The sequence below is a fragment of the Cariama cristata genome, unplaced genomic scaffold, assembly GCF_000690535.1.
Source record: "Cariama cristata isolate BGI_N322 unplaced genomic scaffold, ASM69053v1 scaffold34533, whole genome shotgun sequence".
Classification (NCBI taxonomy): domain Eukaryota; kingdom Metazoa; phylum Chordata; class Aves; order Cariamiformes; family Cariamidae; genus Cariama; species Cariama cristata.
The window spans coordinates 1-12,529 of record NW_009608391.1 but is presented as its reverse complement, the minus strand read 5'-3'; the positions used below and the strand labels follow the sequence as shown (position 1 = coordinate 12,529).

The 12,529-nt window shown below is 35.3% G+C and overlaps 1 protein-coding gene across 1 annotated transcript in view; it reads right to left on the bottom strand.

Moving 5' to 3' along the window:
* The window catches only part of CCDC79 (coiled-coil domain containing 79), a gene marked incomplete at its 3' end in the record, with an annotated part of 16,826 nt that extends 6,363 nt beyond the window's left edge, over positions 1 to 10,463 (bottom strand). Inside the window, exons 1-12 of the mRNA XM_009697106.1 lie at positions 10,430 to 10,463; positions 9,384 to 9,494; positions 9,066 to 9,194; positions 8,466 to 8,597; positions 7,897 to 7,957; positions 7,688 to 7,803; positions 7,428 to 7,550; positions 6,758 to 6,910; positions 5,490 to 5,621; positions 3,974 to 4,099; positions 2,837 to 2,994; positions 1,698 to 2,059 (exon numbers count right to left, since the gene is read on the bottom strand). Coding sequence (XP_009695408.1) covers positions 1,698 to 2,059; positions 2,837 to 2,994; positions 3,974 to 4,099; positions 5,490 to 5,621; positions 6,758 to 6,910; positions 7,428 to 7,550; positions 7,688 to 7,803; positions 7,897 to 7,957; positions 8,466 to 8,597; positions 9,066 to 9,194; positions 9,384 to 9,494; positions 10,430 to 10,463 — 1,637 coding nt within the window. The remainder of the gene's footprint in view (positions 1 to 1,697; positions 2,060 to 2,836; positions 2,995 to 3,973; positions 4,100 to 5,489; positions 5,622 to 6,757; positions 6,911 to 7,427; positions 7,551 to 7,687; positions 7,804 to 7,896; positions 7,958 to 8,465; positions 8,598 to 9,065; positions 9,195 to 9,383; positions 9,495 to 10,429) is intronic.
* Between the last annotated feature and the right edge of the window lie 2,066 nt (positions 10,464 to 12,529).

The following is a 12,529-nucleotide window of genomic DNA, read 5'->3' as shown; positions in this document are numbered from 1 at the left end:
CATTCCTGCAGTGCTGTTCAGCATGTCTCTTCCAGCATTTGGAATTCAGTGCTTTCAAGGGATGCTGGTTTCCAGAGTAATTTGCAATTCTGATTCATGTAAAGATAACTTAGTGCACATAAAACTTTCACAAAGTCTTCAAAATACTGTAGTCTTCACCAGACGTAGCAATTGCTCTAAAATGTTATTGATTTTCTTCTTTTCTTACACTGATTAACTTTTATGCAACCAACATGCTTCTATGATATGATGATGATGTTTTTTCTATGTCATTGACTACCTCCGAATGCTGCAGGAGCAAGGAGTCCAATCCATGGTTATGCTTGGGTAACTCCTGTTTTCACACAAATACATATGCAAGGAGAGAGCTTTTTCCCCGCCCCAAAAATTTAATTTCTTAACAGTTTTGTGCTTCAGAGGTCAGAACAACAAATAAAGAAGCTGTGTGAAATTATGCTAATCAGTAGCAAAGCAAAATTTACCTGAATGTATCATGGAAAATATTCTAGGCTCTCGATGATTTCTGCAGTGGTTGCAAAGTTACAATATAATGCATGCAAGGAAACTGCATAGGAGCAGGGTCCAGCCAGCCACATAAAAAAACCACAATAAAAATGTGGAACTCAAAAAAAGGAGAAACGTAGTTTTGTTCATACTCTCTCATTGCACCCCATCATCAGCAATATTCCAGATATAAATTCAAGATAATGGTATTTGTATTTATCCTTGCAAGTTGCCTATAATTAATGTTTTGTTTATCAATAGGAAAGATAACCATAAGAAGCAAAAAAAAAAAAAAAAAAAGAGGAAAATATCATTTTGTGAGAGAGCAACAACCAAGAGAACAACGAATGACCAAACAAGGCTGTTTCTTCTTCTTCCCAGACAGAGAAGAAATTGAATATGAGGGGACAAAAGCGGGGGGGGGGCTTTTTTACCCTAGTTTGTAGGCACTCCAATTTCAAGTTTTTGCAGAGCAGTTCTGTAACTGTAGTTTCCCTAGTAAGTGCACATTACAGAAGTCTTTGTGGTTTCATCCGAACCAATGGGTCATGGGTCGAATCGATCTACTGAATCAGTGAGAATTTTGAGGCAAAAACTATGGATGTCTCACCATTAAAGGTTGCGCCAGCACTTAAAGCGGATGGCAGATAATTGGGAGACTATTAGTCTGGACGCATACGTCACTACAGCGAGCTAATTCACAATGCATACGTGCATGGATCCTAGTTTTTACTATAAACATCAAGCCTTATCAATTCTGAAAGCAGACCTGTCTGAAAAACAGGTAGTCAACTTCAGGAAGTGCAGTTACTTAGAAGAAACTTAACTGAAGGAAAACCTGCTGAAAGGAGAATTGGTCCCGTTTTAGCCAAACCAGGACAGGAAGCTTTTTCATCACCACGTTGAAGGCATTAGAACGTGGCCTGTAACAGGCTCTCTATACAATCCGTCAGAAGCCTACCATTCAGAGAAAGACATCAGAAGCTTTTATTACTAGAATGTCTATAATCTTTGATCTGTCATGTCAAAAACACTTCCACAGAATATTCTTTAGTAAGCCACCAAAAGGCTATGTCTTTTCAGTAGGAGAAAAAGACATAGTTAGCCACAGATAATTTCAAAAGCTGACATTCAATTTAGAAATTACTAAAGAAAAGCAATTTAGTATTTCTGCTTAGGTCTAAGATACTTACCTTACTTGAAGAATAGGCTGTTTTTTTACAGAAGCAGTTTTTTCATTTATACTGTGACTTTGAAGTACACTGTCTGTTTGCAGTTCATTAACTGCACGTGGAATATTACTCTGTTCACTTTGTCTAGTAGAAGCATTTACTGGATCCATAGTGTTCACTACTTCATTCGTCAGTGAAGAAGAATTTACAGATGGAGCAAGAACCTGATCATCTGACTTAGAGGTCAACTGTGGACAATGTATTTCTTTACGTGTTCTTCCTATGTAAGTTTTTGGATCAGCGGGATTCACTTCATGGTATTTTGACACTTCAATATTGGCTTCTGAAGATCTGTCTACAAATACTCTTCCTTGCACTCTGTCCTGTATTGAAAAATACTAGTTAGAGACTATATGAGCTCTATAAAAGTATTAAATAGATCTAATAACAAAATTAACTAGGATAGACCAGCCTAACTCTGAAGGTAAAGGAAATTCCAGAGAAGCTTCAAAAACCCCTGACTGAGCTGAGAGCCAACAAGACAGCAGTGCTGCTGACGGTGTTGAAGGGGTAGTTATTAAGTGAATTCCAGGCTGAAGCAATGGATTTGCTATTAATACAAGGCACTTCTAGAAATTAAAAGATTCAATTAAAAGATCCAGCTAAATAACTCAAAAACTTGCTGTTCCGTACCCAGAGATATCAAGTAGTTCAGCACAAGGAAACTACAAAAAAAACTTTATTTCAGTTTATGTTCACATTTTCCATTATCATCTATCCTGTCATAGCTGCACCATCACAGGCACGTCATGCATGCAAATATTAAAATTATAGGTTTAAGTGAACAACAATTAAAAATAAATCCAACTCTTGTTTCTCCAACCTAAATGATATCATTTTTGGAGACAATCTGGTTTTATAATAAACTAAAATGCTTCATAAAAATACAGATGCCTGCATTCTCTGATTGTCCTGCATACTTCTAACTTTGTATGATACACAGTAATGGTAAAAGTTGCAGGTTGTAGTTTCATGCACATCCAATGTTTTCCCTACTTTTCTAGCTCACACTGAAATGATCTTAATGGTTTACTTTCTATTTCTTCCTAAACTCTGGAAAGATTTGTTTAGTTTTATCCTACTTTGGTAAATGGGCCAACCTCATCATGTTCTTTTTCAATCAAGTTTATTCTGTGTAAAATTTCTTTTGCTTTCTTCCAGTAGTCTTGTAGACTTCTTTTTCTGACTTGCACGTCCAACTCTTCTGCATTGTTCATGTTCATTGAATTATCATTTGTTTTCAGGGCCAATTGTTCAGCTTTATAAAATATAAAACAATATTCCAAATTTTATCAGTTATCACCTTAAGTATTTATTACATTTTAGTATGTTGAGGGACAGCCCCAATAATTTAATGTAAAATATAACCTCTGAATAATAACTTTTTATATAACTTAAATTTACACATAAACGTTAATACACTTCAAACAAACTGCAGTTACAAGAAGTCAGCTTGCAATTATAGTTACTATAAGCTGTTTATACAATGATGGTGTGCTCTAAAAAAATGACTTTATCATGGACTCAATCCTAACTCTATAGGTCCTTTACTAGTATCGGTGTCTTTTTTTTCAAAAATAACTCCATATTAATGGACACTGAAAATCACCACATCCCTCAATCTTTAACAAAACTCTCAGTTATGTTTTCAGTACGAAAATGTAAATACATGCTTTTTACTAATTATCAATTGCATAATACCTTCCACGCTTTAGAGACTTGTCTTTCTGTTTCATTGGTAGTCTTATAGAGTTAATTAAACAAAAACTTAAACAAGATACTTCAAAATACACCCTACTTTAAAAGTAAAGATCAAGATTTTTTTAATATTGCAAAACAATTGTAGTAATGGTGATTTCGGGCTTGATTATTTACTGGTTTACTCTCTATATACAATGGTACCTACCCAGGAATAGAGTACCAACTGCGTGTTAAATGACACTGTTAGTATTTTCCACATAATTTATAGATGGGAAAGCTTTTAAGAATTGGCCCTACATATACAGGTTTCACAAATGCATTATTGCAACATCGGTGGAATTTTTACTTTTCTTTTTATTGCCTAAATACCATAATCAGTCCGTGGTGGCAAATGTGCAGCTTTTCCACAGAAAACAAACACCTCTTGGAGTACACAGAATTACAAAGCTGCAACAGCTAAAATAATTTAGAAAGTCAACAGAACTTAAAGATGGAAATCATCTCTGTAATTTTTCAAGCAGTAACAGTAAGCTTACTCATTTGTTTGCAGTTTTGCAGCACAAAAGTAGCAGCTTTGTTTAGTTCCTCATCCTGAGACTCGGTTAATACCTGAATCATAAGTGGAAGACCATTGTTCTGGAGCAGTTCACACTGGTTTTCTTCTAAAATAGGACATTGTAAAGGGAAACAGATTGGTTTCGGCCTCATACAAACTTAATCTTATAGTAATTTTAGAAATTAATATGAGTAACTTTCAGGGAAATTCTGAGAAAGAGATTTTTCATTATGGATCCCAGCATGCTGTAATGACCTACTACTCGGATTGCAGCAGAAGCGCTCTAGATCACACAGGATGATTTGACCATAGCTCACAGTTCTTGTAAGAAAACTGAAGGAGGACTGACACAAATTATATGACATAGATCCAAACTCATTTAATTGTTGCCTAAAATAATTGAATTATGGCTCCTGTATTTCTTTTCCTCTAAAGTATATATGCTATATTTATGTAAGCCTTGAGATGTAGAAATATCAAAAGCTTAAAGTTTGTAATTGGCAAAACTCTAATAAAATCAGTAGTTTACTCCTGGTCTAGCTAATCTGTTCCTCCTCATTAACTATGTAATTAGCTATTTTTGTAATTGTGATCTCATTTGCAGTATGTACTCATAAAACTGACAAATTTCTAAAAATAGTTCTTTGTTGTCTAAACTTGATAAAACAATGGAATCAACAACAGATGAAATATGATTATTTTGTCAGTGTTGACATTTTAAGAGAAACTTTTATTCTGTTGGTTTAATCATATTGCTATTTGAAAGACATATCCCATTAAGCTGTGTTTCAATTAATTCTTCATGAAAAAGTGTCTTTTAAAGTACCAGATTTATGGTCTACTGACCAAATTATTGAACTTGTTACTGACATTTAGAGGATGACAATCAATCAGGATTTTTGAACATAATCCCTTTTTCTTGCATTTCTGAACGTACATGAGAAAAAACAGTGTCACAACTTCCCATTCTGTGAGCTTTTACTACCATAAAATACCAACCTAAGTGTTACATTTTTACCAGATATGCTTAGGAAAGCCCTGAACAGCTGGCAAAAACATTTCAGGGTTACCTACTGCTTATGTTACTTCAAAACCAATACTGCTATATAGCTTTTTAAAAAACTAATAGCTACGTAAACAGTGGACAAAAGCTGTATATATTAAGGGTCATTAAAATAGAGCTCAAAAAGACTTATTTGGTATGTACATATTGTAGCAGTTTTCAAGTCCAGATGAATTTTACCCTGTAATACCTAAGCCCAGCTCTGAATTCTTGCGTAATAGTTTACTTTGTCTAAGCTCTTAAAGATACTATCTGCTAACAGGTTTTAGAATTTAAAGATTGAACATTACAGCAAACATTTTTTCCTGAATATTAAAATTACATTATTTAACAGAACTTTCCCTAATGTTCCAGTCTTGATGAAATGACACCATTGAAGTAGTTAGGAGAATTCAGTAGAAACTAACAGAAAGAAAAAAGAAAAAAATCTTACCACAAACTTCAGTACAGTGTCCAATTGTTAGAATAATACTAATTTTTTCTCCTGTATCGAGAGTGTCATTGGACAGCAGCTTCAGTAGCTCTGACACAGTGTGATACTTTGTCAAGACAACACTCATGGCAGCTATTAAAAATAATTTGAAGAAAAATAAACTAGATAGTAAGTATAGAGGTATCATGCAAATATAAAATGCTGTTTTTCAAGGGAACTCTACAGACCTCTAAAAGCCTTGGGCCTGCACAGTCCTCTTCTCTTCTCTCTCTTTCATTTTAACACTTCAAATTACCACATCCCTTCTGGTGCAGTAATTCTGCTCATGCTACTCCCCATATTCAACAGTGCCCTTTCTCCCAGACTGCACTGTATAGAGATGTGGTAGAAGATCTGATCAACAAGGGCTTTGCAATGTGCAAGTTCTGTAGACCTCTGCTGAGTTTCTCCACAAGCTTTACTAGCTCCAGAATAGAGCAAGAAAGAGTAGAACAAGGTTTGACACAAAGACTATCTGCCACAAAAAGAGCTAGGAGTGTTTCTGGTAGAGGGCAACCTCCTCCTGAAACTGGCGACACCACTGCTAGTACATACATGCTAAAACCTAATCCGGTCACATACCAACTTCTTTGAAACTAGGCTCAAAACCAGTGCAGGTATGTGCTTAACTCTTCTAAACTTCCATTAGCGAGCACTTGTGGCAGAAGTGTCAAATACAATAATCGTGGCCAACAGCACAGATTCATCAGGCTTACGGGGTTCTCAAAATCTGATGGAATACCCAGAGACCTCATTAGGACAGCACCATCCATACAGTAAATCAGAGTAAAGTTGCGTTACGCAGGCATACCACATTTGTTCAGCTCCACGCCTGAGTTACTAAAGTCTCCTAAAGTTTGCAAAGCTTACTAGCTTAGGCATAGGCCTACAGAAACACAGCTCTAACTCCCAGGTCCAAGCTGACTGCCACGCCCAGTTATCAGCTTTACTTACACACAACTAGCTCTAGTATCTGAGTTTTAATTTTCAGTATAGTTTAATTTTACTATGTTTATTTTGGCAACAATGGGAAAGTAACCCACCTCAGATGAACTGAATCATTCCCCATATACACTTTTGAATTTTAAAAAGTTTGCAGTATCAACTGGAATGTATATAACTTAATTGCTTTTAGCATCCATTCATATTACTTTTCCACCAAAACCAGACTTTAAAAATTGCATTTTAAAAATACCATATATAAAAATGGTAGCAGTCTTTTCACTCACAGTTATTAGCAATGCAGGCATCCAGAGTCTTTGTTACTACTACTGCAAGTTTTGTGCTTGAGTGACTCACACTGGAATCATGCATAAGCTTGATGAGAACTTTAGCTAATGTATCCAGTCCTCCAACAGAAACAAAATATTTCTGCACATATGCTTAGTGAAAAAAAAAAGAAAAAAGCATCTTAAATAATACAAGTTGCAAATTGTTTGAGCATTTTATTGATTAGGCTTATCACAATTTTTCTGTGCATATATTAATCATTACATTTCCCCTCACACAACAGAAGCTGGATATACATTAATCTCAAGAAATGTAGTAATTGTCTTATAAAATAGTTACAGGAAACACATGGCCCTAATACATGCGTACAAACAGCAAACATTATGCCCGAGTTCTACCTAAGTGATTGTTTTCAGAGATGTAATAATGACTAATATTTGTAAAATACTTTTAATCAAAATATCTTCCAAATGTAGCCAGTTTGTGGCTCCTTGTGGACTTAAGCACAACGCAGTTTAAGTAAAGATGGTGGAATACAGTTTTCAGAGTAAAAGTTGGAAGATGGAAAATGAGTTTGTAGAGATTGACAAAAAGAAATCCAACATTTAACGGTCAAATTAAACTTATTTTTACAAAAGAAAAACTATTTAAAGCTTGAGCTACACTTACAGTTATTTGCAACTGTGAGACCAACAAATGAACAAATAGGACGAACTATCTCAGGCTCTGTGCAACTTTCGAGCCACTCTTTCGCATATGGAAAAACTGAAGAGCAAATGTTTTGATTATCTTCTGGAAAAGTAAAACCAAATAATCCCAAATCAAAATGTAATCTGAAATTTCAGTTGAACGGTAAAAATGAAAACAAACTGTTGTCACTTTGGAGAAATACTTTACACTTTTTTCACAATTTTAACAGCAACACTTACCATTCTGAGGATTGTTAACACAGGCACAGAGAGTACTGCAGACTGAAGACCACAGCTGATAGCACTGATTAGTATTTTCATCTGACAGATTCATCTCAGATGTGGAAAGAGTTGTTCTGTTAAGAACAATGGAAACAAGTTCCAAATGGTCAAGCAAATGTAAGTACTAAATAGTCTATCATTTTTCTCTTTGAACTGCAACTGTTTACCTGAAGAGCTGTAGCAGAAGACTAATGCAGCCTGTATCTCTGACATAGGTTTGCCCATTTTCTAAAAAAAAAAAAAAAAACACACAAAAAAAAAAACAACAAACAACCCACGAAAAACCCCCAACACACACATCACACATACAAGACTCTGAAGATGCATGCAACTTGAGACAAAATCTTAACGTCAAGTTTAGTTCTATTTCCCTTTCCTAAGCATATATCACCCCTAAAAAACAAACACAAAATCACACCAACATGTAAAAATGTTCCACTTCTTTCTATGTCTATTTTTTTCTATACATTGTCAGAAGCTACTGGTTTGCATTATTTTTTTGGTTTTTTCAAACTATAAATTCATTTTTAGAACTAAAACAGGTTCTACTATTTAAAGGAAATCTCAGTGAGCGAGGATCTACTTACACAATTCAGGTTCAGTTACATGCAACGGTTCATCTTTATAAAGTAACTTTACCAAAACATTACTTATTGAATGTTCCAAATTTCTGTACTGAGGATTGGCAAATAGAAAAAAGTGGTGTTATAACCCAGAAAAAAACCCAACAACTTACTATTATTTGAAACCAGTACTAAGATGACATAAACAGACATTCTTTTCAAGTTCACACCAGAATCCTTATTAATTAAAAATAAAATGAGGTCTTCAAACAATGCAGAAGTACACAAAGTTTGTTGACAATAAACTGAAACCAGAAAACAAAAACCATTAAGTCCTAAAGCAAGCCATTCATAATCCTAAATTATTTTTGTACTATAGTAACTAGAGTGTCAGTTACATCATGGTGAGTGGAGACAAAACAGGACTATAAGGTGACTGAGGGCTTCCCCCCGTAGTCAGTTCTAAACCAGCCAGGACCTACGCAAACTTTGGAAGAATCTATGAGTCATTTAATACTGGCTGCTGAGGAAAAGAAGTAGTTCAGCTGTCTGGTATCATAAAGACATGCTGTCTACACAAATCAACAAGGTATTTCTCCAAATCTGGGGACAGACAGTGAAACAGTGGCACCTTTACTGCCCCTTGCTCAAGTTGATAATCTTGTAATCTGATTTTATGAGACAAAAAAAATAGTGGAGACAAAGCACAAGCAGAAGTAATAACATGGGATCATAACTCACTCAGAAATACAAATACTACTACTATGTATTACCATTACTCTCTATTATAATTCCTAATGTAAATAAAGCCGCTTCCTTTACTATGCAATGAACACTTGACTTTGCAAGATCATTTATAAAGATCAAACCACCAATTTCTCGAAAATATTCACTTGCTTCATCTGTAACAGAAAAAAGAAGATAAATTAAACTTTTGCTTTTGTTTGTCTGTAAAATGAAAACCTTTCAAGATTTTGTAATTTCTTAAGCCTTACATCCTTCAGATAATTTCTTTATAGAAACAACCACCTTCTTAACATATATTGCGAACATAAATGATTGCATTGTTTCTAAGGAAAAACATTTCTTACTGTTTTGTTGACAAATTGAATAAATAGTGATCAAAGCCTCTTTCTGAGACATAGGGCAGTCCATCTGATATTTAAGGCACTCAAGCAGCAAGTTCAGATCTGTTTTCATATCTAAGAGTAAACACAAAAAACTTCATTAAAATTGTTATCTTTTCTTTATATTTATCTACTTAGTATTACAATAAAGCTGCCCAAAAATGTAGTATGTATATGTATTTTGAAGAAAAAAAAGGTGAACAAAAATGGAGATATGCCACTTCTATCCATCCATAAATAACCAATATACTTAACCTAAAAATGTTCCTCTCCATAGTTTGTTAATTGAGCATGATTTCCTTTGCTAAAGTAACAGACCCCTTTTAACATTTCTGGCCTTTAACTACTAGTTACTGTTAGTAAATGTGATGTAAATTACTAAATTTGCAATTGCAAGGTGCATTAAGTGTGTTTAAGTGAATAATACAGAATCATGAAAATATTCAGAGTGAAAATACAATTGAAAATCTATAGAGTGAATGGGGAAAGAATCCAACAAAGCAAGGCTTGCTGTATGATATTTAGTTACAGAAGACTTAATCACCACAGCAGCGAGAACCTTGAATCAGGTTAGGTTAGTAAGCTAACACAAAGCATTTTCTGGGCACCTACATACAACCCTAGGTAGGTAAACCACTTTGAAAATCTGTTTCTTAGTCTTTTGGGTATAATAAAAAGACTTATTTGATAATTATTTGCAACAGTAACAGCAAACATTGTCTATTTTAAACACTTGTAAGGTTGGGCATTTCTTAAAGAAGTTAAAATACAATAAAAAAGTGAGTAAATATTAGCCAAAAAAAAAGGTGATTTTGTGGTGGTATTTACTATTTGAAAGTTTGTCATTAGATTTGCCCTTTATCTATCCAATACAGAATCCAAAAATTTGGCAACAAGAAAAAGAACATTTCCCCAACAGCTCACCACCCCATGACAGACCTATCACAGTCTTCTAAAACTTTGTAAAATTGATGCAGATAATAAATGACAAATTGTATTAGATATCTTACCACACCGTTTTTTCTGCATGTTTTGAGTTTCCATTTTTGGTTGTATCTCTGTTCTTGTTCTGCAATAGCATGGAAAAAGTGTTTTCTTTCCTGTTCAGATTAGCAGTGTTTATAATATCATATGCAGTATAAATTAAGTAATTTTTCTTAAAATACACTCTTTTTTTTCTGAGTTTATCATCTGACATACACAGTTTAGTATGCTCTTGCATGGCAAAGATTTCCTTTAGAAATACAGTATTTATAGTAACACTGCATTTGTAACTATTGTCTTACTATCTTTTCAAAGTTAACATTTTGCAGAAATCAGGTGATTTCATGTTACCATCATGGGGCACCAAAAATGTTCCTGTCATTAAAAATATGCCTAGCTCTGTGTCATTTATCACAATAAATCTGATCCAATTTTCCTTACAATAGGTTGTCAACTTTGTCAACGTACAACTGGCAGTAAGAACATGTAATGTTACGTAGATCAAGTGTGTCTGACATCCACTATAAAACATTCAGCCTCCTACTGCTACTCAGTGAGCCACTAAACCATAACTGTGTCGTTTTATCACTATTGGTCAAAACCAAAGGCAATGAGCATGAACTGAGACATTATTTCTTAGACGTTATTTCTTAAACTAAGAATTTATTTTACTTCAAAGAAATGATCACATTACATGAACCATGTAAACCAGAAAAGCCCGCAGCATTGATTCTACATAAAGCTAGTGCACCAGCATCCGAGAGTTAGTTGAGCAGCAGAGTGAAATTCAGGTTTGGAAGCAGAAAGATGGTCCCTTAACCATGCCCCAAGTCCCAAACACAAAAGGTTGATGCAAGTGTCACAGTAACCTTTTTCAGTGTCTCAAAAATTATTTAGCTCCAGGTAGAAACTTTAAATCAGTGATAAACCCAGCTTAACAATGGATTAGTTATCCTTCTCAAAGTAGAGCAAAGGCTGTAAGAAATATCAGTGTCATCTTGATGAAGACAGCCAGCCCTGCTTTCCATTTAGAGTTACTGATTGTCCTCATTCCTTGCTGCTTCCGTTAGTTCAAATGCTCCATATACATCCTTACAGTAGCATTGGTGAAGCACATGTTTTGAAGGCTAAAGTTTAAAAAGAGTTCATCTTCTTTTACCCTTTCAGAAGTGATAATATATACGCATTTCATTTTCTTGCAAATCTAACCCTGCCACAATAGCAGAAAGCTTGCAAGTCTTCCTCACCTCTTTTTGCTCCTACTGCTATCACCCTCCTAGTCTAAGAGAAGACAAAAACTACCTACATATGCCTTAACAAAAGAAAAGCTGTAAAAATGAGCTCACTTTGGAGCTAATTCAGTTTCATATGAATATACATTTATACAATTAGGTTTCCATCAGTTATGGAAAACAACCCAGTAACATCCCTTCAAACCTCAAAAAAACACTCTTAGAAAAAGTTGCAATATATTAATCTGTTTGTTCAGCTGCATTAGAGCACGCAGGTTGAACATTCAGACAGCCCAACACAGGAGTTTAGGGAGCTCGCAGGGACCCTGATGGGATCACCCCCAGCCAGCCCAGCCCTGGGCTGCCGGACTCGCCCTGCACAGCCCCCCCAGCGCAGGAGCAGCCAGGCTCGCAGGTACTTCTCCTTTTTAAAACCCAGTGGTCAAACCCTGCACAGTGGAAGAAGTCCGGATTGTTGGTGTCCTATTAAAATCAAAATTCACACCCACAGCTGAGGATGCATCCGCCAAGTTCTGGGAAACACTGTGCAGTGTAACAGACTTCTCAAGTCTTCTAGTGCTATTTTAGCATTCATCTCATCCCTCCTCCCTCTCAAATGAGCCACGTATGATTTATAGCTCATTATCAGAGTTCAACTTTGAAGTAGAAGTCTTAACAAGTACTCCAGGTCATCCCAAATATAAAAAGGAAAGAATATATAAAAGATTTTCTAAAAAAAAAGGCGGCCAACAGTCTAAAGATGAAACTGCAACAGCATACTTCTGCCAGCTTTTGGGAAGGGTGCGGAACATCAAAAGGGTGGGAAATCGGGCACAGATTACGTACCTGTTGATGCGGCAGTGGCGGTGGTTCTGGTCAGCCGCGAAGGCGACC